This window comes from Paramisgurnus dabryanus, chromosome 4 (assembly GCF_030506205.2).
Source record: "Paramisgurnus dabryanus chromosome 4, PD_genome_1.1, whole genome shotgun sequence".
NCBI classification, from domain to species: Eukaryota; Metazoa; Chordata; class Actinopteri; order Cypriniformes; family Cobitidae; genus Paramisgurnus; species Paramisgurnus dabryanus.
Genome location: NC_133340.1, coordinates 31,663,501 through 31,690,865, shown reverse-complemented (window position 1 = coordinate 31,690,865; position 27,365 = coordinate 31,663,501). Strand labels below are relative to the sequence as shown.

The following is a 27,365-nucleotide window of genomic DNA, read 5'->3' as shown; positions in this document are numbered from 1 at the left end:
CCCAGATATGTTAACATGTATTAACCTTTTGTGGGTTATTATATAATTCCTGGTAGATTTGGTCTCCAAAGTCATTATTTTTTTCAAATGGTTTTATTTTTAATTATTTTAATAATAAGACACCCATTGTCATGAATCATCATCATGTTATAGGCCATAGCAATGTAATACATTCTGTAAAAAGTGTCTTATATAGCTGAAAAAAAAAATATATATATATATATCTTGTTTTAGCAAAGTTTTAATATACATCCATATTTATTTTTTATTATTTTTATTAAGATGCAAACAGAAAATATAAGAAATTTGTACACAAAGTTAAAAACAAAACAAAATTTTCAGAACTAAATTGCTTTTTCAGGCAGCAGTCAGTATTTAGTGTGACCTCTCTTGACACGAAACACATCTTGAGCTTTTTTGAGGAGAAGTAATTTGATTAAAATTAGAAATTAGGATTTAATTTAATTTAGGTTTAAAAGATCCTGCAGTTTTCGTGCTATTGCTCAGGTAAAAGTGCGATTACACTAAATACTTGACACTTATACTTTTATACTGTTTTTAATACTACATACACATTTCCTGTATTTTCTAGTTGTAGTCTAATAAAGAGACTTTATAAAAAATTATATATGATCATTATACAATTGCAAAAACAACAAATCTAATGGTGGCATGCACATTTCTGCATATATACACCGTTCAGCCATGACATTGTGACCACCTTCTAAATATTGTGTTTGCCCCCCTTTTGCCACCAAAACAGCCCTGACCCGAACTTAAATTATTTTAACTTTATTTTTATAATTTATAGCAACTCCTCTCTTGTGAAAAATTTTTTAATTGTAAATTAATGTTGATTAAACTTTTGATTTTTTTTTTAAAGTTTTCGTGGGTATACTTCTCAGAAGAAGCAAAAAACCTTTTGTAAACATCCATGCACATCCTCAATTAATAAGAAAAATATTTTTGTTTTTATATAAAACAATAAAAATGTATGGCATGTCTCCATTTAGATAGCTATACATAAATAGATGTGTGTGTGAGAATTTGCGAGAAACCAAGTGAATCAGCTGGGTCACAGCGGCATCTACAATCCAACAGAGAATTTAATTACATTCTTAATTAAGCTATAATTCACAGGCCTCCTGTGTGTGTTTGCCTACGTATTTAAAAAGTCAGCATTGGTGAGTGCGTTTGATGTGCCTGCAACTATTTGTGTTTACTTATCAGTACAGTTTTCATCCGCCTGGCCTGAACCGTCTGCGATACAGAGATACACGGTGCGGCGGTATGAATCCAGCTGGGCTTTCATAAAACAGGAAAAATCCGGCCGGTCAAAATGAGCAATCCGCCAGATAAGCAGCATATTGTTAATACCGACTATAATGAGCCCGCGCTTTGCCACGAGCGGGAACTGTCACGCCACATAAGACTCTCTCCTTATTCTGTTTTGTTCTGCGGCTAATTCACCTAACTAATTAGGCAAATTCCTCTGAAGCTGCTTGTTATTGTGTATTTTTTCCCTGCTTTTTTGCACCCTAAGCAATCGGCATTCTGTTATGCACAGCACGCACACAGAATTACAATATTTCACGTAGAGAAGACAAGAAAAGACGAATAATACCAGAATATTCCTCAACTTCAAGGACGCTTTTACAAACGTTGTTGTATTGTGCATGTGTTACAATGCACCTCAAAAAATAACAGTCACATTTCAAGTGAGACCAAGGATACATTGTGTTACAGTTCTCTTTCAAGGGAACTCGCGCTGTGTCACTGCGGTGACACTTTGGGAACGCCTCAAAAGACAGGGTGACGCGGGAGCCAGGAAGTATATCGCTATCTGAAATATTGCCAAAGACGACGTTACAGGGACACAGGAAGTATGGCAAGGGAGACGCAGCGTCTCGTAGGGAACGAGACGCAGCGTCTCGTAGGGAACGAGACGCAGCGTCTCGTAGGGAACGAGACGCAGCGTCTCGTAGGGAACGAGACGCAGCGTCTCGTAGGGAACGAGACGCAGCGTCTCGTAGGGAACGAGACGCAGCGTCTCGTAGGGAACGAGACGCAGCGTCTCGTAGGGAACGAGACGCAGCGTCTCGTAGGGAACGAGACGCAGCGTCTCGTAGGGAACGAGACGCAGCGTCTCGTAGGGAACGAGACGCAGCGTCTCGTAGGGAACGAGACGCAGCGTCTCGTAGGGAACGAGACGCAGCGTCTCGTAGGGAACGAGACGCAGCGTCTCGTAGGGAACGAGACGCAGCGTCTCGTAGGGAACGAGACGCAGCGTCTCGTAGGGAACGAGACGCAGCGTCTCGTAGGGAACGAGACGCAGCGTCTCGTAGGGAACGAGACGCAGCGTCTCGTAGGGAACGAGACGCAGCGTCTCGTAGGGAACGAGACGCAGCGTCTCGTAGGGAACGAGACGCAGCGTCTCGTAGGGAACGAGACGCAGCGTCTCGTAGGGAACGAGACGCTGCGTCTCGTAGGGAACGAGACGCAGCGTCTCGTAGGGAACGAGACGCAGCGTCTCGTAGGGAACGAGACGCAGCGTCTCGTAGGGAACGAGACGCAGCGTCTCGTAGGGAACGAGACGCAGCGTCTCGTAGGGAACGAGACGCAGCGTCTCGTAGGGAACGAGACGCAGCGTCTCGTAGGGAACGAGACGCTGCGTCTCGTAGGGAACGAGACGCTGCGTCTCCCTTGCCATACTTCTCAGGGAACAACAGTTACATACGTAGCCCGACACGTTTTCATTTGTAAACACAACTATGCAAAAAAGCATTTTGGTATGAATCAACATTTGCATGTGAAGCGAACAGTTTAGCACATGTGTTTAAAAAGTCTAGAATTTGTATGATATTTTCCTACACTACACAGAGAATTATATGGATTTTTTTTTCAGAAAACTTCTTGCATAAAATAGATTCAAGCACTTTCAATGACCTGTATCTATGTATGTATATTTTCAATAACTTCCCAGCGCCTTGAATATTTTTCCCCCAGATTCACAAACTTTCAAGGATTTCAAGGACCCGTGGGAACCCTGTGGGGATGTGGCCATCTAGTGGATAATCGCAGTATTGCAGATTAACATAAAAACTTTTTTATGCACTTTTTTCTCCTAATTGACAAGAATACTCTTCAAAGGCGGGGAAAGAGTTAAGGGTGTGGCCACTTGAGCCACCTTAGCTTCACCCACGTCCCGCCTCTTTACCCATTTTCGATTATCCGCAAGAGATGTGCAGTGACACGCGGCCAAGATGGCAACGGTTAGGCTCCACCAATCAAAAAAGCTCTTCACAGACCTATGGGTGACATCACGGACACTACGTAATTTTTTAGTCTATGGTCAAGTAGTAAAAACAGAAGGTGTAAATATTACATCCTAAACCCTCTACGCTATCATATCTGCACTTTAAACCGAGTCCCCTTGATCTTACTTTCATAAGTCATGACGGGATGAAAAACTATCCCTCAGGGCGAGGTGAAACAATGGCGGATGGGTTACTAGAGGAGAAAGTGAGATAGAGAAAGCGAAAAGACTAATTTTAGCTGTCAGGTCCAGGAGACAGGGAATATGGTGTCTGTGTGGTTGAGTTGACAGTACACTGGTCACTTTCCCTTGAGTACAGTGGCACCATTGCAACTCTCACAAACCCAAGTCAGACCAATTAATCACCTTGTCTCTGAGGACGTGCTGTGTGTGTGTGTTTCTCTCTCTCTCTCTCTCTCTCTCAGAGAGCCAGACAGCATACAGACACCAACATTTTTCAATGCTATGTAACTTATAACTACTTTGTAGGATTATTGTAGAAAATGTGGTGCTGTACAATGTCTGTGCAAGTTACTATGTTCTCACTATGGTGGTGACTTACTGACCTACAAGAGCCCACTGTAGAAAAGCGTCCAGATAGACAATTTAAATGGATGGATAAACAGACAGACAGACAGACAGACAGAGTGTTAACCAGTGCAATGATAGATACTGCAGACAGACAGAAAGATAGATAGATGTTGGAGGAACGGATGGATTGAGGGGCAGATGGACAGCCAGATACATAGATATAGACTGACAATCAGTGAACTGATACAGTAGACAGACAAACAGAAAGATACATGGATGAACGGATAGACAGACGGATACATAGATGGATTCACAATCAAGACAGACAGACAGACAGACACACAGACAGACACACAGAAAGGTGTAATACTTATATGGGCCCTTGTACATTAAGCTATGATTGGACAAGTGGACATACAGACAGACAGATACATAGATGGATGGACAATCAAGACAGACGGTCAAAAAAACAGACAGATGGTCAGACAGACGGACATACAGACAAGTGTAATACTTATAGGTGTAATAGCTATGATTGGACAGGTAGACATACAGACAAACAGATACATTGATGGATGGACGGTCAAGACAGACCGTCAGACAGACAGACAGATGGTCAGACAGACGGTCAGACAGACGGACAGAAAAGTGTAATACTTATGGGTGCCTCTGTACATTAAGCTATGATTGGACAAGTAGACATACAGACAGACAGCTACATGGATGGACGGTCAAACAGACTGACAGAAAGACAATCAGACTGACAGACAGACAATCAGACAGACAGATGGTCAAACAGACAGACAGACAGACAGACAGACAGACAGACAGACAAGTGTAATACTTATAAGTGTCTTTGAACATAAGCTATGATTGGACAAGTGGACATACAGACAGACAGATATATGGATGGACAGTCAAAGACGATCAGAAAGACAGACGGTCAAACAAACAGACAGACAGACAAACAGTCAGACAGACAGACAGAAAAGTGTAATACTTATAAGTGTCTCTGTACATTAAGATATGATTGGACAGGTAGACATACAGACAGAAAGGTACATAGATGGATGGACGATCAAGACAGACGGTCAAAAAAACAGATGGTCAGACAGACGGACAGGCAGACAGACAGACAGACAGATGGTCAGACAGACAGACGGTCCAGACAGACAGACAGACAGACAGACAAGTGTTATACTTATAAGTGCTTATGTACATTAAGCTTTGATTGGACAGGTAGACATACAGACAAACAGATACATTGATGGATGGACGATCAAGACAGACGGTCAAAAAACAGACAGATGGTCAGACAGACAGACGGACAGAAAAATGTCATACTTATAGGTGCCTCTGTACATTAAGCTATGATTGGACAAGTAGACATACAGAGAGACGGATACATGGATGGACTGTCAAACAGACAGATAGACAGACGATCAGACAGACAGATGGTTAAACAGACAGGCAGACAGACAGACAGACAAGTGTAATACTTATAGGTGCCTCTCTGTACATTGAGCTATGATTGGACAGATACACATACAGAAACAGACAGATACATAGATGGATGAACGATCAAGACAGACGGTCAGACAGACAGACAGACATGCAGGCAGGCAGGCAGGCAGACGGACGAACAGAAAGTTGTTATACTTATAGGTGCCTCTGTACATTAAGCTATGATAGGACAGGTAGACATACAAATACATAGATGGATGGACGATCAAGACAGACAGTCAGACAGACAGACAGACAGATGGACGGACAGAAAGGTGCCTCTGTACATTAAGCTATGATTGGACAAGTAGACATACAGACAGACGGATAACATGGATGATGGACTGTCAAACAGACAGATAGACAGACGGACGATCAGACAGACAGACAAACGGTCAGACAGACAGACAGAAAAGTGTACTACTTATAAGTGTCTCTGTACATTAAGCTATAATTGGACAGATAGACATACAGCCAGATGGGTACATAGATGGATGGACAGTCAAGACAGACAGTCAGACAGACAGACAGACAAGTAATACTTATAGGTGCCTCTCTGTACATTGAGCTATGATTGGACAGATACACAAACAGAAACAGACAGATAAATAGATGGATGGATGATTAAGACAGACGGTCAGACAGACAGACAGACAGACAGACGGACAAGGTTTAATACTTCTGTACATTAAGCTTTGAATGGACAGGTAGACATACAGACAGAAAGACATACTGATACAAAGATGGATGAACAGCTGGACGGATGGATGGATGGTCAAGACAGATGGCCAGATAGTCAGACAGACAGGTGTAATCCTTATAGGTGTCTCTGTACATTAATCAATGATAGGACAGGTATACATACACACATGCAGATACATAGATGGATGGACGGTCAAGACAGACAGTCAGACAGACAGACAGACAGGTGTAATACTTATATGGGCCTCCTTACATTTAGCTATGATTGGACAGGTAGACATACAGATGTAATGCATACAGGTGCCTCTATCATTTTAAATGTGCAGATTATAGCTTTATAAAGAAAATCTATTTCTTTATGGAGCTATAATCTGCATATTTCAAATGATCTCTTTTCACAAACGAAATACCCATTAATATCTTTTATTCTGCATTTGCTTTGTTTCCCTGATATACATAGACAAACAATCTTCTTGTTATTCTGTTCCCATAGCTCAGTTGATACACCATTGTGTTAGCATCTCAAAAGTCATGGGTTCAAATCCCAGGGAACACAAACTAATAAAATACAGATTAAATGCATTAAGTCACTTTGGATTAAAGCATTCATGATACCTCACATGCATTTCAAAAGCATTTGTTATAGACACTACTGCTAAATGCAAAACTGAGTGGTTAAGTTCCTGATGGAGTCCCTAGAGGGAAAAGACAGCACGTGTTTCAATCCTGAAAATGGGTTCAGACTGACGCCGGACAGAAGTGAAGGAACAAATCTCGTCTGTACGTGAGATGTTGGAACGGCTGTCACCCAGCTGTGACTTGATGATGGGTTTCAGCCAACAGTCTGAACGCACCTATGGACAGATGCTATAATAAAAAGCTTTTCTCTTTTGATTCTCTTTTGAAAGTTTGAGGCAGGCGGCATAAGGTCTTTATTTAGGATCCTCGCTTGAGGAATACATGAGCCCAGACAACTTGGAAAGCCACTATATAGCGGTGACAAACATTTGATTCCATCAGCAATGTGTGTGTGTGTTTGATTTCGGTGAAATATGCATTTTCAACCCATCATCACAATGAAAATGTCATGCTAGCGATGTTTTCCCGGTGCTGTAACGTCTCCCGAGGCTGTTTTTGACCTTCGTCAACCTCAAAGGATTACATAAAACATCCTGGTTACCTTCAGATGCGCTCTTGAAGGATGCAGAATAATAGAAAGACTTGCTAGAAGGACAATTTGATCATATATTTTTAATGAGCATTGTATGAATTCTATTATTTTGTATGATTGATGTTTACTCGGCACACTGGGATTTAACACGCTAACATACATAATGCAACATGCACGTTAGTAGTTAGCAAGCTAAACCATAAAAAAATGCAACTATGGCCCTGTCCCAATTGGCACCTTGCACTTTCATGAATGTCTGCTGTGAAACTCGCACAAGTGCGGTCTCAGAAAAAGTGTGCATATCGACCGTAAAAAGGGGCGCCCCGGACACCCTACGGTCTTGTGGACTAAAAGGACAAGCGATGCCACATGAAGTGCACCATTTGGAATGCAACCTATGGCTTAAAGTCAAGGTTATAGCTCATGCACAAACCACAAACAACCAATTGTAAAAAAATCCCCAGCCCTTGTTTTAAAGGGATAGTTCACAAAAAGTTTAAATTCTGTCATCATTTACTCACTATCAAGTTGTTAGAAACTGACTTTGTGTATAAATGACTTTGTTCTAGTGAACACAAAGAGAGATATTTTGAAAAATAACAAAGCAGATCTGGGGCACCATTGACTTCCATAGTAGGAAAGTAAATGGTGCCCCAGATCTGTTATTAACATTTTCAAAATATCTTAATTTGTGTTCAGCAGAACAAAGAAATGTACACAAGTTTAACAACTTTAGGGTTTGTAAATGTAAATTTTTCGGTGAACTATCCCTTTAGCATATCCTTAGATCCTGAATTACGATTATTAGCTATTAACATCTGCACAAACAATGTCAGACATTGTACGACAAGCGCTTCGTAAACTTTTAATTGACAATTTCAGCCTATTAATTATCTATATAACCAATGCACTCTCACCGCAATTGCGTGCTTATCAAAACAAAATTAGCAACGTCTGCCTTTGTCTCACTAAATTGTTCTTTTCTAAGTCGCTGTCGCTTTAGATTAAGGTCACACTCATCTTGAATTAGAGACATTTATTACTCATACTGAAAGATGAAGATATGTCAGCTAAGGTTGTATGTGAGGGTCTGACTGTTTTAAAGAAACAGCACGCCAAGATCAGAGTAACTTTAGTGATGAGGTTGCAGGGTGAAAAACTCACCTGAACAGCAGACCGAACCAAGGCCAAACTAACACAGATAATCAAAATTTTGTCTTTCCTCTTTTAAGAAAAACTTTGGATTTAGACATATCGGACATGTTCGTTCCTTGGATGAGCATCATAATGGCTATTAGACAAAAACAGACAAACAATTTTCTCAGCTTTATAATGGCATTGGATAGTGCCCCATTTTAAAAACTCCAAAAAACACATCCATTCATCAAAAACTAATCCATATAGGTATTACTGTTATCCATATAGTCTTCTAAGGGGAACCGATGGGTATTTGTAATGTCAGCTTCCACCTGACCTCAACTATCGTGAAAATGCGTACGACCAGTTTTCTTACAGAAACTCATCACTTTGTATAAGAATAATTGTATGTATATGTTTTTGATCGATGGGACACTATCCAATGCCATTATAAAGCTGAAAAGAGCCAGGGTATTATTTAATAATACTTTGTGTTTGGTTTGGTTTGATTCATTTTTTGGTGAACCTTTAATGCAAACTTTAACTTATTTTACTTAAGTTATTGCACGCTTTCCAGTTGCTTATTTGATAATTGACACAAGACTGCTAACACGTGAACCAACAGTCTTGAAATTTGCAATAAGAAATGCACACACACACACACACAGGATGAAGAGTAAACTTGAATTACAGCTGAATGTGAGGGCACAGAGCCAGGCAACAGAGAAAACGTGAGGGCGGGTGAAAAGAAGCCTGAAAGACTTGGGGAGGAGAGGAAGGGGATGGGTATTTGGCAACCCTGCCCTACAGAAAGCGCACGCGGGCATTTGTTTTCTGAGAGGAATTACAAGTGGAAGAGAAACAGACCCTACAGCCAAGGAAAAGAAAACCCTCTCAGCTTTCCTTCACCTTTTTTGCTGCTTTAAAAAAATGACATGGAGGATTACAACAACATTTATCAGTTTACCTCTTGCATGAGAATTGGGAAGTTGAAGATGTCGTTCGTAAGCGGGAGTGGGAAAAATTAGGATGTTTAAATAAAAGCTTTGAGAGTCTGAGCTCAGCAGGAACCCTATTGAAACTTTTCGCACTGTTTTGCACACATGGGCTAAGAGCCAACATGGCATCACGGTGGTCAATAACTGATGAAAAGAGAGCTGATGTTATCTATAAATGTGGACATAGCAAACACTTCTAGTCAATTCTTGTTGTTCATTATAAGGTTCTGAGTTTCACATAGAAACTGTACATTTAAAAATAACTCAAACAAAAATTGTGTTTTAGTGGAAGACACTTACAGTGGAAGTCTATAGGGCAACTGACACTGCTAGGAATGGTGGCAAAATGTACCATGAGACTAGTGTGATAACCTAACTTACTAACCTAATAGTTGAATAAAACAAAATCCTACACTGCAAGGTCATGGGATTCAAATCCCATTGAATGCACTGTAAGTCACTTTGGATAAAAAGATCTGCCAAATGCAACCCAGACAAGAGATGACTCCGGGCCGGATCCATACCATACTTGTGACAAAGTGAGCAGCTCCGGTGCGGATCCGGAGCAGATCTGGCCCAGAGTCGGCTGCTGTCTGGAAAGGTAGCTCTTTTATTTGTGACATAACATCATTTCCCTCCCAGGTTCACATCATGAGCCTCAGAGACAAATTACTCAAAAAAAGTTACTTGGTTGCCTTTAAATTTATAGTTAATTCAACTTAAAAATAAAATTGGCAGTGTTACACAACTTTTTAGAGTTAACCAATATTTTTAATTTGAATTAACTCAGCATTTTAAGGCAACCCCGTAAAATTACTTTTTTAAGTTGAACCAACAAATAGCTTTACAGTGTAGCTTTATTATAATAAACATGTACAGTTGGGTCCAAAACACTTTTGAAAACCCTTCTGTTTGCATTCCTTTGCAATTAAACTTTTTCAACTATTTAGCATTAACATTTAGAAGAGAAGCCAATGTGCATGCATTTCTCTATTTCTTGTGTCCTCATTTGCTTTAATGATGCCTCAGCGTACAAGCATTGGGCCGGATCCATACCGGATTCACGCCCAAGTCTTCAGCTCCGGTGCAGATCCGGCCCAGAGTTGGCTGCTGTCTGGGAAGGTTCCTGTAGCTCAGTTGGTAAAGCATTGTGTTAGCGGTGCAAAGGTCATAGGTTCGATCCCTAAAGAACACACGTACTGATCATATGTATAGATTGTTTGCACTGTAAGTCACTTCGAGAATAAAATCATCTGATAAATGTGCTTACATTTATGTGAATTACTATTAACATGATTTTTGCTTGCTTCTACAAACTCTGACATAAATCGAAATTACCACCTATGGTAATCAATACCGTGCAAAAGATTTAATATGATCTCGACATACGCTGCTTTTTTATGCTACGCTGGTATATTTTATCACCACTTAAAATGCAAAAGCGGGAGTAACTGTATGAAACATCTTAATGCATATGATCAAATGTGTGACAAATGAGTGCATTAGTTCTGCAAATATACAATATAGAGCGTATAGATCAACACTGTGAAATCTTATTACAATAAACAAACACAAGTGTCTGTTCTATGGCCTTTTAAGAGAAACTAATTTACAGAGAGAAAAACTGGGGTGAACCTACTAGTAAAGAAATAAACTTTTCCTTCACAGCCTCAGAGACAACTTCTAAAAGTTGGTTCAAGTTAAAAAAAGTTACCTGGTTGCCTTAATATTTTGAGGTAATTCAACTTAAAAATATTAGTTGAGACAACAACTTTTTTCTGAGTTAACAAATATTTTTAAATTGAATTAACTTGGGAGCCCACTTGAAATCTTATTCACAAAATTATTTTACAGTGCAACACCTGTGAAATAATAGTAGGCAGCGCTGTCATATGATCAATGAAAACCAATGGCTTACTCCTGTAAATTAAATTTCCTTGTTTAATATCCTAAATCTGGAATATTCTGCCAAGCAAGAAAGTTTTATAAGAAGTTCACATCCAGACATACAAGCAGTGACGAGATTAATTAACAAGAAATCTCAGTTCCCACAGCTCGCAAGAACTCCCCAACCAAACTTAATATGGCTTGAAGATGATTCATAATTTGATCATATTCTCAGGTCGACCAGCAGTAATTTTCTATCAAACTTAAATGTCAGATGGAAGCCCGGGTCAAAAGCGCTGCCATATGGTTCTCAACAGAGGTATGAGCCCATGCATAAATGAGAAGCATTTAAAGGACAAGTAAGGAAATCGAATTTCCTCAAAGGCGCAGGAGGCAAAACGGTGAAAGAATGATGTAAAAACAATATTGCATCCAACATTTTCAATCTCATATATATTTTTTCTTTTAAATAAACTAAAACAACATGATGGCACAGCAATTCTTCAATATATTCTGCTCAGCTCAGATTGTTTTGAACAAGCACATAAATGAGCTTATAAATATTCCATGTGTGAAATTTTGCAGGTGCAGTAACCTTGAGGAGGGAACGCCAATGGAGCATCCAACATCATTAGCTCTAGGTGTTAACCAGATCACTGGCAAGAGTGTGAAAATGCCTTTGAATATCTATGAGCATCTATGGCACCAAAGTTCCTTAATATTCAAGATATATCATTTCTCCACTGAAGGAGTTTATTTATGCTAATTCAATTGAAAGAAAATGTGAAATACATAAAAAATTTTCTGTCATATAAAAACATTTCACTTAATAAATGAAATATATTTGGATAGCAATAATATTAATAATGTTAGTCGTAATATACTAAAAAGTGTTTTAGAAATAAGAATGGGAACTTGATAATACCATATACCACACCCAGCAACTCTCAATCACAGCATAAAAAAATAATTAGATGAATAAATAATGCGTTAATTCATAAAAGTTCAGAGCGCTTCCGCAGGCATAAAAATTATGCATAAAAACGCACGGCTCCACGCTCCAGCGGTTTCTCGGTTGACTGCCACCATCGTGTGGAGAGGGAAAGATACAACTTATTCTGCAGATTCGTTCTTTAAATAAAAAGTCAGCCAAGAAACAAGCTCGTTTTTTTAAAGAAAAAGACCTAAATATGTGCGTATTAAAGAGTATAGGCGTGCGTAAATGCGCAGGGCTCTTGCAAAGCACTCGAGGTTTCCTAACGTATATTTCCTGATACATATGACACTGACAGCTTTCATTTGAATAAAGATCCCCCAGCGCACACAAAAATTCAGCAGCACCACAAAATGCGCATGAAGAAAGAATGGATGACATTTGAACACTTGGGAAGAACTTGCTTAACCAAACCTGCGACTTTTCATGGTTAAGGCATTCAAATTGTTCATTTATTAAATTGCATTACCATACTGATCCAGTAAATGCGCTATGACGGATGGATAGGCACTTTTACGCACGGGAGTTGGACGCTCACCTGACTGCGAGGCGCACTGGAGAACGAGCAGAGCAGTGAGGATGAAGATAAGGATGTGAGATCGCATCTTGATCAGATGAAGAGGCTGAATATCCATTTCTTCACATGTCCAAGCGATTGTCCCCTTGGCGAGCTGTCAAACGTCCGCAACCGTTCACGTAGGACGCATGGTTTAAAGTTGCGCTCTTAGGTTTATTTCTGCAAGTAAAATTGCTTCAGCACATCAAATGACAAAGGTGAACAAGAGTTAGTCCTTGTCTAAATGTGACTGCGTTGGGACTGTCATTACTCTACGCTGAATCCCGGACCGAGTTACGGTCTCCGTGCCCGGGCGCGCGCCTTGATCGGTTTGACACCTCCTACTTTAGTGGTGATTGGGCAGAAGAGTGAATTAATTAAGGTAACCGCGCCCACAAACACAGATACGTTATTGCTTTACACATTAGGTTGGGGAATTACAAGCGTATACTTTGAGAATTCATCTGAAGTTTACATTTAATTGCACTTAAATGTTAGCAACTCTTTTGCATTGTTTAAGTAACCAAACTGTCATTACCATTGTTTATTGGACATGGTAACATAATGTTTTTTCTGGATATGGTATTTCTTTAGAGACTATGTATAAAATGTCTTGAGTTCTTGTAGTTTTTGGCTATAGCTCACTGGTGTTGTAATGCATTCCTCTTGATAAAACTAATAATGCAATGTGTAATGTGAAAATGACTATATAAAAAAAGTTGTTGTAAAGTGGAGATGCATCATCTATATCATAATGTACGCTACACATCTATATTCTTCCAACTTGTAATTAAAAATAGACAAAAGATTGCAGTAAGATTTTTTAAACAATGGCACCATCTAGTGTTAAGATGGTAAAACTTGGCAAGTTGCCTACCTAGACAGCATTTTGGTGATACAAGTGTCACTCTTGGGAAGCCTTTCATACAATCAAATTAATACAATAATTTTTTTTACAGTGTAGGGTCAATGGGATAGAGGGGCATCACTGGGTGGGGGGTATGACAATTTAAAGTGCCCACGGACTATTGGGGCCCCCAAAGATCATTTTTATTATGCTGGGTATACACCAAAAGATTTTTTACATTTTATAAAATTTTTAAAACGTTCTTCCGAGCAGGTTTTAACACAACTCACACCAAGGGAAAATCTGATAAAATAATCTGTAGAACCATCAAGATAATCGGAAGACAGCTAGGATTGTTGGAAGGGGGGCCCAAAATTAGCCCAATTATTTTATGGTGTGCTCCCAGCATTAGTAGTAACATGTGTGTGATAGAAAGCCCAACCTTCTTATAGGGCCCAAAATTGCTAGTGGCGCCCCTGATAGGATGTACTAGTTATACTGCAAAAAATGATTTTCAAGAAAAAAAATTGTTAAATTAAATTAAGAAGATTTTTCTTGAAGAGCAAAACGACCCAAGAAAATAAGTCTAGTTTTTAGACCAAAAATATAAAATTTAAGTGATTTTTTGCATAAAACAAGCAAAAATATCTGCCAATGGGGTAAGCAATTTTTTATTGAATTTTGAGTTTAAAAAAAATGTTCAATTCTTTTTGCTTACCCCAATGGCAGATTTTTTGCTTGTTTTATGCACAAAATCACTTAAATTTGATATTTTTGGTCAAAAAACTAGACTTATTTTCTTGGGTCGTTTTGCTCTTCAAGAAAAATTCAAGACATTTTTTTTTTTTGAAAATAATTTTTTGCAATGTAACTTTACATTTATGAGCTTCACATTAGGTGTCTTAACAAAAAAAATCCAATTGGTTTCACATTAATGTATAATAAACTGTCCAAAATGTCCACGTAGGCAGCTCACTAGATTTCGAGAAGCAGCCAATCCTTCCAGTTTGGCACGTATACAAATAGTCCAAAACCTTACATAGTGGTAGAATTTGTCTTTAATATACTTTACAAATGGATATACACCTCTAAAGAGAAAAAATAAAATTAAATAAATCCTCAGTAATATTACCGGCTTGTGGCTGAGCGGTTGAGTAGCCCAGTGCATGCTACCAAATCAGAAATGATATTTTGCATAAAGAAAAACGTTTTGCATTTTGGTGGCATATTCATGACAGCTAAGTTTATTATCATAAAAGAATAAAGGTTTTTATTACTATAAAATGGGTGAAAATTTGCAACATGAAATTATTAATTTAAATTTTCAAGTATTTATATACCAAGGTACCATTTTTGTTTCGCCTGTAAATGTATGGCGGGTTTTTTATGTTACGTATTATAATATTTGTTCACTCTAACTAATACAGCAAAAAGTTATAAGAATCACAATTAACATAAAACTTAAAAAGTAAAACATGCGTCACATTATGTTAGTATTTAGTAGGGCACTTAACTGTCATGAAAATAACACAAATGCGGAAATATTAAAACTGGCCTCGCTTTCTTCATGCAAAATTATTCAGGTTCAAACCTGAGCATATTTTTGGGTGATTCACCCCTTAATGACTCACAGATCTTATTTTAAAACAGATGCATTAGTCATTCACAGGCACTCACAGATAATCTAATCCTTGATCATGTGCACGTGTGATACCAACTACTCACAAAAACGAGTGTCGAGTTTGAGAAACGGCTTGGGAAATCCACAGATGAGGAACGCATTCTGCGGGACATCAGTGCTATGTGTAGACTGAGCATTGGTTGAACGAGCAGACGTGAATGAGCCAATGAACTTTGGGATCTCTATGACATCACGAACGAATACATTTCAAGTTTAAAGAAGCACACGGCAGAAATTGGCTTAAAATCGTACGTCCAGTTATATGTGGCAAGAACACAGAGGCACTAGCATCGGAGGCGACATCAGCGAGATTCACAACCTCATTTTCATCATCACCGTCTTTGAACTTCTTTATAGCTTCTTTTTGGGGAGGAAGTAAAAGCAACCCAGATAGAGAAGATCCGGCGAGAGTATCAGCCTGACGTTCTCCCCTCCCTCCCCCCAAATCCTGATCAGGGATCTGTTGCTTCATTCGTTACTTGTAATAGCTTTCTTCCTTCCCCAGGTTATATTTTAAAAGTTTAAGATTTTGTCTCTGTTGCGGTCAGGATGCACAGGGTCTGCGCATATATGCGCACGGAGTCGCATGCATGTGAGAGAGGTTTGCATGGCAAACAGAGACATCATCTTGCATAGTTTTTGATGAAGTCCTGAACTTTGTTCCTGAAGTCCTCCTGAAATGACAAAGAAGCACAAACTGGATTGGTTTGGATGAACCTTTTATTTTTTATAATATTTTAGATGCATACAGAGAGAGAGAGAGAGAGAGACAGAAAGAGATAAATTTGCTATAATTGCCTACCTTATCTCGCAAATGATGCTCTGCCGCATCTATATTCAGTGGGTCATCAAAGTTAAGAAGATCCTGTGAAGGTAACATTCATATTAAAGTTCAATCCTATGTAAACATTTAAGATATTTTAAAGGATTACTCCACTCTCTTAAAAAAAATCCTAATAATTTACTCATCCAAAATACTTTCTTTGTACAGTCGAGAATAAATTAAGTTTTTTTTTTAAGAAAAACTTTCCAGGATTTTTTCAATTTAATAGGCTATATTGGACCCCAACAGTTCACAGTTTCAATGCTGCTTCAAATGGCTCTAAACAATCACAACCGAGGCACAAGGTTCTTATCTAGTGAAACGATTGTCATTTTTGGCAAGAAAAATAAAAAATATGCACTATTAACCCACAACTTCCTTTCTTGCACTAGCCGTGTGATGCGCCTACGCGACCTCAAATACTTGCGTAAGCACGTCCAAAGGTCACGCATTACATATGTGAAACGCACATTTGAGGACCATTATAAACAATTAACTGACACAAAGACATTAATAAGCATCATTCCTCATACAACAACTTAGGAACGGTCCTCTTTCGTCACACTTGTAAACATTGGGGCAGTAGTTTAGCATATGTAACGTCTTTTGACGTGATGACGCATTACATGATGACGCATTACGTGAGGTCACGCTTTCTAGTGCAAGATGAGAAGTTTTGGTTAAGAAGTACTTATTTTTTATTTTATTTGTGAAAATGACAATTGTTTTGCTAGATAAGACCCTTTTGCCTAGTTTGGGACCGTTAAGAGCTCTTTTGAATTTTAAACTGCATTTAAACTGTTGAGGTCCAATATTTATAATGAGGTCCAAAAGTCTATTAAATCTAGAAAAATCCTGGAATGTTTTTCTTAAAAAAATAAAAATAAAAAAAACGTAATTTCTTCTCAACTGAACAAATAAAGACATCGACATTTTGGATGAAATGGGGGTGAGTAAATTATCAGGATTTTTTTTTTTTTTTTTAAGAAAATTGAGTAATCCTTTAAGACAACAACATGTATACTTACAGTGAAGAGTGAATTCAATCCCCATACAACATCCTAAAAATATAAAACACAGTAAAATACACATTCATTTACTCAAACACTAACACATTGTACGTATTTATGCAAATAATATTACATAGGATTTTTTGTATGTCTAAAATATGACTACACCTATACAAAATATCTGTGCAGATAGGGATATTCGATTTTCTGAAACCAATAGTTTGGCTTTTTAAATTATGTCATGTAATCATAAAAGTGCAGTTTCTGCAAAGTGCAATTCTGTTTTCGCTGTGACCCAAATTTAAAATAATCACATGAGTTCTGATGCGTTTCTCCACCCCTATTGATATAGTTTGCCCTGATCATCGGCTGTTACACAATCAGATGATAGTGGGACAAAAATGCTTTTAGTTTAGTAACTGCTAAAATGAACATGAACTAAGATTAAAAAAATGCTGTAGTGTTGTTCATTTTTATTTTGTTTAAAAAAAAAAATACAACCTTAAAGAGCACTAATTACTAATTAACATTCCTTAATGTGCAAGTGAGTGTTAGTACATGTTAATAATATGTAAAAGTTACAAATCCCAAATTAAACGATGACCCAAGTTATGTTCTCTAACCTAAATCTCTTTTCTGGGACTACAGCAAACACAAGAATTGTAGGCAACAGTTTACTTCCTGAGCCTGTTGACGTGAACACGATGGACACGGCTCGTATTTATACGGTAGTAAAGGCGATATTAACTCCTGTCAGTATTGCACTGGGAGCAAATCTTCAAAACATGGTAAGAAGCGTCACATTTCCGGCTGACGTCAGGTATTCAGGCCAATCACAACATACAGATTAGTTGGCCAATCAGAGACACAGAGCTTTTCAGATCGGTGAGCTTTGTAACAAATCACAGCATTTGTGGCAGGAATGTCTGTGGCAAAAAAAACTGTACGGTATGTGGAAAATATGTTTTTTTAAACCAGAAACCACACAAACACATTATTTTATACTAAGACACACAAATAACGTTGTTTTTTAACAACGAAATAGGTGCTTTTTAAAACATTAAAAACATTAAATTAGAAGTATAGTTCCATTTTAACGCATACGCGAGGGTCCGTGTACAGTACGCTTGATGCAAATTACATCATCAGAATAGTATGCGCACAATTAGGCATGGGCCGGTATAAGATTCTGGCGGTATGATAACCTTTAGCAAAAATACCACGGTTTCACGGTGTTGCGGTATTGCCATTGCAACACTAAAATGTGTTATTTTCAAATGCCAGGTACAATAAAGCCTTTAAATTATAATATGCTTTCAAAACATATATAATATTTTCGTAATATATATTAAATGTAAACATCAAATCAATCACATGACTTCATGATTTAATGAATTTTGTATAAACACAGCTCATACCTTGGAGACGGTATCACAGAACATTTTAGTGGTTTTGAAACCTTGACTGTTTTAAACCTCGGTATACCTTGAAACCGGTAATCGGCCCATGCCTACGCACAATGTACGCGTTTTGTAACCATGCATACTTTGTACGGGTAAGTCGGGCATGCGAGTACAGGAGAATGTAGTATGTAGCCCAGGAGATGCATTGCATTTTGCCCCAATGCGCATGCATTGAACGTTTGTGTATGCGTACGAATGACTATACTTTAAAAGGCTTTGCATTCGACCATGCACGTGTGTTTACAAACACAAAAAAACTAACTATACTCCGGGCTTTATTGTGAATTATACTACAGGGCTGTTGAATGCATTATTCTGACTGGTTAAGAAATATTCCACAGGTATGCATTATTTTTGAAAAATATATAAAATATCCACCAGAGCAATGTCTTAGCGATGGCCTGTTGTCAATTATTTCTTACGTGTTACCCACAATTCATTATGTCAATATTTTTCAATACCAAATCTTGCATCATCGACAACCAAAGAGATTTCAAACTCTAAACTTGAAATTTTAGAAAAATAATTTTAAGATAGCATACAAATGTACTGGACGACACTGATAAAGAGAGCAAAACATATGTGCCCAATGGCCAATAATTAAATGTGATGATCTCAACATAAAAATAAACATTTTCTGTTTTTCTTATCTTTCAGCAAATTTACAACTAACACAACTGACACCTCTGTTAATAGGATAACTGTGATCATTTCTTATCCTGATGAATTATCATCAGCGTTTCACAACAACACCTCCGGCTGAAATAATCTGCGGGACATGTTCTCATATGTTAGCCTAAGCACTACAGAGAGAAAAAATATTACCATTTCAATACAATTCTCACCCTGTGAGCACAGATATTATTTTTCTAAGATGTGCTGCGACAAAAGGAATTACCTGTAATGTGCGAGTTGGTGCCCATCCAGTGCCATCAATCGAATGTTCTCGCAATAAACTGAGGAGAGAGAAACGTGTGTGATTTCTGTAGCAATGCAAGATTTCTGCCTACATCTAAAGTATAACATCTATTTACATTACCGGATAAAAGTTTTAAAACACTCACCTGCTCTTTATTTATATTTTTTCCACATTAGAATAATAATAAACTCATCCAAACTATGGCATAACACAAATGTAACTGTGGAAATTATGTTGACCGTAAAAAAGTTTCTAGTTTAATTGAAGTGAATTTGTGTTTAAAACCAGCAAACAAATAATAATAATAATTTGCCAATGCAGTAAGTTTTCTTGAAAAAATGTTTAAGAAAAAAGTAAATAACTTATTTCAAGATATAAAAATTTAGATATAAAATTTCACTTATATTTTTTGTTTAAAACCAGACATATTTTCTTTGGTCATATTGTGCATCAAGAAAATGCATCTTGCTTTAAGAAATGTTAGATATTTGTTAAGAAAACAAGACAGTGTTGTGACTAAAAGCATCCAAAATCAATCAAAACTCTGTTATATTTTATCATCTAAAGTGCAGTCACCATTTGCCAAAAAATTGTAAAACTGTACTCTTCTTGACGTTTCACCTTACACTGCAAAAAATAAATGTCTTCGTTTTTTTTTTTTGTCTTGTTTTCTAACATAAATATCTGAAAATTCTTAAATTGAGATACATTTACTTGGTAAACAAGTGGCTTAAGATAATAAGTCTTGTTTTTTTAAATACACAAAGAGTTTTTTTACTTAAAACAAGTCAAAATATAAATAAAAATAAATAAAAATAAATGTAATTCCAGTTTCAACTTATTTCAATAAACTTAATTTAACTTATTATATTTTTCTTACCGCACTGGCAGAAATTTTTATTTGTTTTAAGTAAATACCTCTTGATATGATGAATTTTAAAGAATATTAAAGAAGTTCACATTTAATCTGGGCTCGTATTGGCTGCTTTGTCTTCAATATTCAGTCTAAGTCATTTATTTTAAAATATTTAAAAAAAAAAATCCCATTTTTTATTAAATAAAATATAGTTTTCTAATAACATAAATTAATCTTTTTGGCACAGATATATTTTTGTCTATGAAAGTAATTACAAGGATTTACCCATACACCTTTATATTAATTGATTTTTAAGATTATTGTTAACATTTGGGTCATGCACTGCAAAATAAATATTCTAAATATATAAAAATATACATAAAAAAAACTAACCCTAACCCTTAAAATCAAGATGTATTTAGATGAGCAAAATGTCTTTAGAAAATAATAAAATCAAATATAAGTGAATTTATGTTTAAAACAGGCAAACAAATCTTTTTTATTTTTCTTGAATTAAGTGTTTAGAAAAAAAGTAATCGTTTTTTTTTTCAATGCAAAAAAATATTTTCAAGAAAACAAATCTTAGTATTTTTGTCTTGTTTTCAGTAAAAATATCTAAAAATTTTAAATTAAGATTAAATTAAATTAACAACAAGAATATAAGTGTAGTTTTTAGACCAAAAATATCAAATTTAAATTATTTTGTGCATAACACAAGTAAAAAAATCTTGAACATTTTTCTTAAACACTAAATTCAAGAAATATTCAAGAAAAATTTGCTTACCCCATTGGCAGATTTGTTTGCTTGTTTTATGCACAAAATCACTTAAATTGGATATTTTTGGTCTAAAAACTATATTTTCTTGGGTCGTTTTGCTCATCAAGAAAAAGCATCTTAATTTAAGAATTTTTAGATATTTTACTGAAAACAAGATAAAAATACAAAGAATTTTTTTTCTTGAAAATGTTTTTTTCTTGTGTCCCCTATCGGCAGATTGTTTTTGATTGTTTTAAGCACAAAATCACATAAATTTGATGTTTTTGTTTAAAAACTAGACTTATTTTCTTCATTTTGATTTGAAAACAAGACAAAAATACTAAGAAAGTAACTTTTTGCAGTGTGTATTTTAAAACTTTTGACTGGTAGTGTACATCTAAAAACCGTCAGAACAAGTCAAAGGTAAATTTGCAATACCTCAGACAGATCTCGCCAGTTTCTGCAATGTTTGGGTGCCATATTCTGGTGGAGCACTTGACTTTGGGAGGCTGTGGAAAACGGCAAATTATTTGTTATACTATGCATGCAGTTGAAGTTGAAGCATTTGACAAAGTTTAAAAAGTATTCGGAATTAACAATGAGGAATTGCATAACGCTGCTTCTGGTTATTACAATGCAGCTTGGTCTGTATATTCTCACTGGGCTATTTCTTCTGTCTGTAATACATGTTTACTTCTCTCTAAACGTAGATTTTAGGGTCAAGGTCCATGTCTGGATTTCTTCACCGCCTTGAGGGTTTTCTTGTGGGTCTTCTAAGGTCAAGCCTAAGCCTGATTTTTATGTATGCGTGCGTGCATTTGTGTGGGTGCATTCTGAGGGCCATTTCATTAAATTCAGACACGGTAAAGACTGAGTAATGCCGTAAACATCCATTTAACGGCCTCGCTTGAAAATGGACTCTTAAAATCATTGTTGCACCGCGAGTGAGTTAGTGTGGCATTCCCTCATTACTTCATGATGTGTCACGGACACTTACCACCATATTATAAGCTTCGGGGACTTCGATCTCAAACTGGAACTTTCCGCCAAGGTAATAGCCTTCGTCTATTGAGACATTTTAAAGAAATAAAAGGTTATGTTTTGAATCTCATAGGTAATAAAAAGTGTACTATTGCAATTTATGCCACCGCTATAATTATATTCATGTTAGGTCAGATAACCCATGTATGTTTATTATTAAGACATTTACATTTTTGCAGCTGCCACTAAAATGGACATTAGTTTGTTTTTAAAGCCAGGAAAACACTAAAAACGAAATTAAATTAATTGGTTTTAATGTACAGGACAAAATGTAAAATACTATTCATCTGAGATCTGCAAACGACATAAAAACATAACATAAAAAAATCGTAAAAAAGCAGTTTGAATAATGAACAAAAACAAAATCATTACAACAATCAACCCCTTCATGAGGAAATTTTGCACAATACATACAACTGTTCAGCCCAAACAATATACCATGCTTTTTTAATCACCTGGAGAAATGGCTAGCTGGAAGTGATGGAGTTTATTCTCATCAGGAAAAGTCACTTTACAGGTATCTGCAAAAATGAATACGCATTGTTCATCATTTGACAAGAAATATAAAAAGATGAACTGAAAGGCTTTTTTGAAACACGTTTATGAAAGCATGGCTTGGATCTACTTACTTGGAAGGTTGGACTCTAGTTCAGCGACCTCTACAAGCACAAATCAAATTGTAAATAATCAGCACTAAAAGTAACAACCTAGTTAAAACCAACAAACATAAGATTCAATACATGAATACATTTATATATTTATTCAGTTTTATTTGTTACTGAATCTGAATTTGTTGCCAACATAGTCTCAGAAACACATATACGCGAGATGGCTATAAGCAGCTATATATGGCCACCTGCGTTCCTTCAATACCAGCTGTAAATGTTAAGCTGGGCTGGATCCAATACAGAAACCAGTCTAAGTAGATGGGAACTGCTCTTTAAGCTGCCGGTAATGGCACGCAGACTCCTCCTCTCTCTCGGTTATAAATAGAGCACTCCTGATCTGGCCTGAATCACATGTCTTCTCCAACAGTACTGGCACCATAACAGACTGAGAGCACAGTCATCCTACAAGTTAACACTATCATCATCGTGATTTCAACATTTACACGCATTCAAAAGCAATTCATCACATAAAAGCAACAGACAGCCAGACAGATAACAGGGTAATCAAGATTGATGCATCACATTGCATTGATAGTATCTATAAGATATACTTTTATTTAAAGTAACTAAGTAACTTAGTCAATTTAGCTAGAAGAAAGCATATTGCAATGTTTATTTTATCGTGAGGTTTTTCAGTGATACCAAGCCCTAACAGACAAAGTTAGGGTTGCAAAGGGGTGGAAAGTTTACGGTAAATTTCAGGACACTTTCTGTTGAAACTTAATCTGGAGAACTGTGAAAATATTCCAAATTGGAAACTTAATGGGAACTTATGGGAATTATTAAAAAGTTTCTATAAACGAAAAGCACATAAGTCATACAATTTTGTTTGGTCATAAGCAGACATGCATGCAAGGTAACACAAATTAGGAGGAATCCTGACACCTGGAAATCCTTCAGAAATTACTCTAATATTAATGATTTCTTAACCATTTTTGATAGAATAAATGCAGGCATGATGAGCATCTTTCGAAAACATTAAAATAGTAATGTGTTTAAATGTTTGAGTGTTTTTTGGGTGGTTTTGGGCACTTTTTTAAATTATCTCACTTAAATGTTTTCTCAGTCTGTGTATTTGTCTTAACAATGCTATAATCTTGTTGCACACTAGCTTACACACAGCACAAGAACTTTATAAACAAATGTATGTAATTTTGACTTTATTTTGTGTGCATGGTTTAAGAAATGATCTGTGCATTTTATTCCCATTAATTCCCCCATTGTTTCCCATAGAACGTTTCCAGCCTTGAAAATTCCCAGAATTTTGAAAACATATTAGGAATGTACATTGTCTCTGAAATCCAGGTTTAAGTCTCATGATCTATTATGAGATTTGTAAAATCAAATGCAATGAAATGCAATCCCCTTTCTGGTGCAACCAGATATTTAACAAGTTTAAAGTGAAATAAAACATTTCTTAAGAATAACATACCAATGCATTGTTACAAGATTGTGTATAAAAAGATTCATGTGTATAAAAAGTAGTCAAGTTTGTCATAATATATAGTTTAGTGATGCACCGATGGATTTTTGATGAATTTGAAACCATCGGCATATCGGTAATAGCATGAGAAAGGCCGATACCGATGGTTTATTAATTAACTGTATAAAGAAATCCATTATATGTAAAAAAAAAAATGAGTTAATGTTGTTAATAAAAGAAATGCTGAATAGCAAAACCCCCCTTTGAAGGTTGTCATGCTGTCTTATTATATTTGTTTTAGCTTAATTTGTGCCTCTCTTATTATGTTGGTCAGTTGAATGTTAATTAGATCCAATCAATGTTCAGTAAAAACAATTTGATGCAGAAATAAACTAGCTAATAGACCAACTGTACAGTATTGTATACAAGTGTTTAATATCGGTATCGGCATCGGGCAGAAGTTGTCTGTTTAAATCGGTCTCGGCCCAAAAAATCCTATCGGTGCATCCCTAATATAGTTTGATATATATATATCGAACCCATGACCTTTCCAACGCTTATGCAATTCTCTGTCAACTGAGCTCCGTGAACAATAGTACTCTAGTGTCAAGATTTTGGACAGACGTTTGTACCTTTGATTAGGAGTCGATCCCTGATAGACACTCTGTGAGAGGCATCATTGGATCCTGCAGTGGCACGTCCGGCCCTCACCCCCTCCTCCCTCTTCAGCTTATTGGCTAACGTCAGCATACCAGCAAACCAACATACACACTCACACACACCTGTCAGAAAACAGATGAACAGAATCTGTTAGATGTTACACAAGAAATCAGATTAGCATTTATGCACTGTTGAGAGTGACTTCTTGGTTATTGTAAACTGTTTTTAAAGCCTTCAGATACATTTACTATTGGTAAACAAAGCCTTCATAGTTAACACAGGTAAATGTTACTTTTTTACAAACTATGGTAAGTTATCCTTTAAATGTATCCTTTTATCTTATCTTATTGATGGCATTGGTGGCAAGGAGGATCAAAGTACTCATATGGAAAGATCATTTGGTTTTCTTAAGACTCTAAACAGAATATGACTTTATAAATTTAGGCAAATTTATGACCCCTTGTTGGAATGCATAAAATGTATAAATGTACCCTTTTCAAGAGTCTAACAAAAAAAGTGTGTTTTTTGTGTTCCACAATGTACCATCACGTTAAAAAGTGAATAAGGATTGGTCATTTTACTGTCTGTCAGTCTCTGGCTTTACATCCGATCGTCTTTTCATTAGGAACAACACATTTAAAGGGGTCATAGCATGAAAATCTGACTTTTTCCATGTTTAGGTGCTATTTAGTGGGTCCCCAGTGCTTCTATCAACATAGAACATGTGAAAAAGATCAAGCTGGTAACTAGTAGTTTTGGTAAACCATTCTCTGCAAGGCAAGCATGTGAAAAATTAGGTAATTAGATAATCTGCCTCTTTTGTGATGTAACTAGCAAGCCTTTTTACAATAATACAGCCCCTTAATCTGCAATATCCAACCACAGCACTGCCATTTAGTGCAGAAAGAAAGAGAGAGAAAAATATTGACAGCACAATTGACTTTCAATTTCAACAATACCACCATCATTGCATCAGTGTTTGCAAAGTGGTTATTTTAACATGCTATATGTTTATTTTAAGATAAAACTAAAAAAAAAAAATCCCAAATATCAGTGTGTATATATATATATATATATCAATTTATCACTAATAAACTTTGTAAGATCATGTTGTAAAGAATACAAAATTCAGTCTCCCATCTTTTTAACAGACTAGGTTATCAACACTAATCTCTGTTGAATGTTGATGTTTCACTAACAGTAAAGTATTGTTATGACCTTACACATTACAATGTTTTTGGGGTGGGCAGAATAATTCAATGGTTTTCATAGGGCACTTAAAGTATTACTCCATTTTACACATGTACATTATGATAAAACCATTTATGGACAAATACTATAATTATACCATGTAATACCATGTATTTATACCAAAAAAACACCATGCAATTCCATGAACTTTTAAAGTAACTTTATATAATACATTATACAAATATCTGCATATGCTTCAGGTAATTAGTTAGTACCATAGCGTCTATAATACAACCATGGTATTACCATATGATAACGTTACCACTTTTACTAGGGTAAGTTACGGATACAAGATCACAAGTCCATAACCGTAGGACCATTTTAAGTCAATTTCTATAACATATTTACGTCATGGAAGTTGAGATTATAGAATAAAACAATCCAAAACTTTAATAATGTTGAATTGCCGGTTTGATCTGAGCTGCTATTGTGCTAACCTGACTATTAGCATTTACTTTGACTCAATGCACACTGAGGTTTTTTGGTGACATGATACTTCTGGATATCTTATTAATATTGAAATAAAGAGATGGTACGAACTGTAAATAAAGCTTTAAAATCTCACAAATGTCAAATAAATAGAGTGGGTTCGATGTAACACTCACCTGCCGCTGTCAGAGTAGATCAACTACCCAGCTCGCGTCATACTCAAGGTCTCAGCGAATGAATTTCACACCTTTTCCATAAAATAATTTCTATTACAATAAAGTTAAATGTTGTAAATAGAAATATAATTGAGTGGAATGCTGCTTAGATTAGTTTGCGCAGACTTTAATCATTTCCGCTACTCGGGCTATTTAGAAACCGGAAGTAGCCGGCGTCATTCAGTAAACGTTCCGGTCGGACTCAAGTATCACCGTGAAGGGTTCCGCCTGTTATTGAAAAGCTAAATTTAATTCAATTCAATTTCCTTATCTGTGTGTTACTTGATGTGTGTGTGGCTAATCGTTTGATAGTGTGTGTGTGTATATCTACTAGTGTTCAAAAAGTAATTGCTTTGAGTTATTTGTATGTTTTTTGCAAGGACTGTATGATGTTTTTACTGTTGTGTGTTTGATGTGTGGCTTTGCATGTAGAGTTCAGAGAAAAGGCTGATATAGGTTCAGAAATTGTGTATAAGAATTTTTATTTTTTTTAAACTTATAAGAAAAACAACTGTAAGAGCAAATTC

The 27,365-nt window shown here is 36.5% G+C and overlaps 2 protein-coding genes across 3 annotated transcripts in view; both read right to left on the bottom strand.

The window, feature by feature from the left end:
- Window positions 1–13,743, bottom strand: part of erbb4a (erb-b2 receptor tyrosine kinase 4a) — a 168,048-nt gene extending 154,305 nt beyond the window's left edge. For both annotated transcript variants that reach the window (XM_065254186.1, XM_065254187.1), the window contains exon 1: window positions 12,778–13,743. In XM_065254186.1, the coding sequence (XP_065110258.1) occupies window positions 12,778–12,874 (97 nt within the window). In that variant the 5' untranslated portion in view covers window positions 12,875–13,743. The remainder of the gene's footprint in view (window positions 1–12,777) is intronic.
- Window positions 13,744–14,682: 939 nt separating this feature from the next.
- ube2f (ubiquitin-conjugating enzyme E2F (putative)) lies at window positions 14,683–27,036 on the bottom strand. The gene is made up of 10 exons (XM_065254185.1): window positions 26,800–27,036; window positions 24,916–25,065; window positions 22,822–22,851; window positions 22,648–22,713; window positions 22,149–22,216; window positions 21,590–21,660; window positions 19,518–19,575; window positions 17,175–17,207; window positions 16,126–16,188; window positions 14,683–15,997 (listed from the first exon to the last, which is right to left on the bottom strand). Exons 2-10 carry the CDS (start codon window positions 25,031–25,033, stop codon window positions 15,947–15,949), a joined length of 558 nt encoding a protein of 185 aa, XP_065110257.1. The 5' UTR covers window positions 25,034–25,065; window positions 26,800–27,036; the 3' UTR covers window positions 14,683–15,946.
- Between the last annotated feature and the right edge of the window lie 329 nt (window positions 27,037–27,365).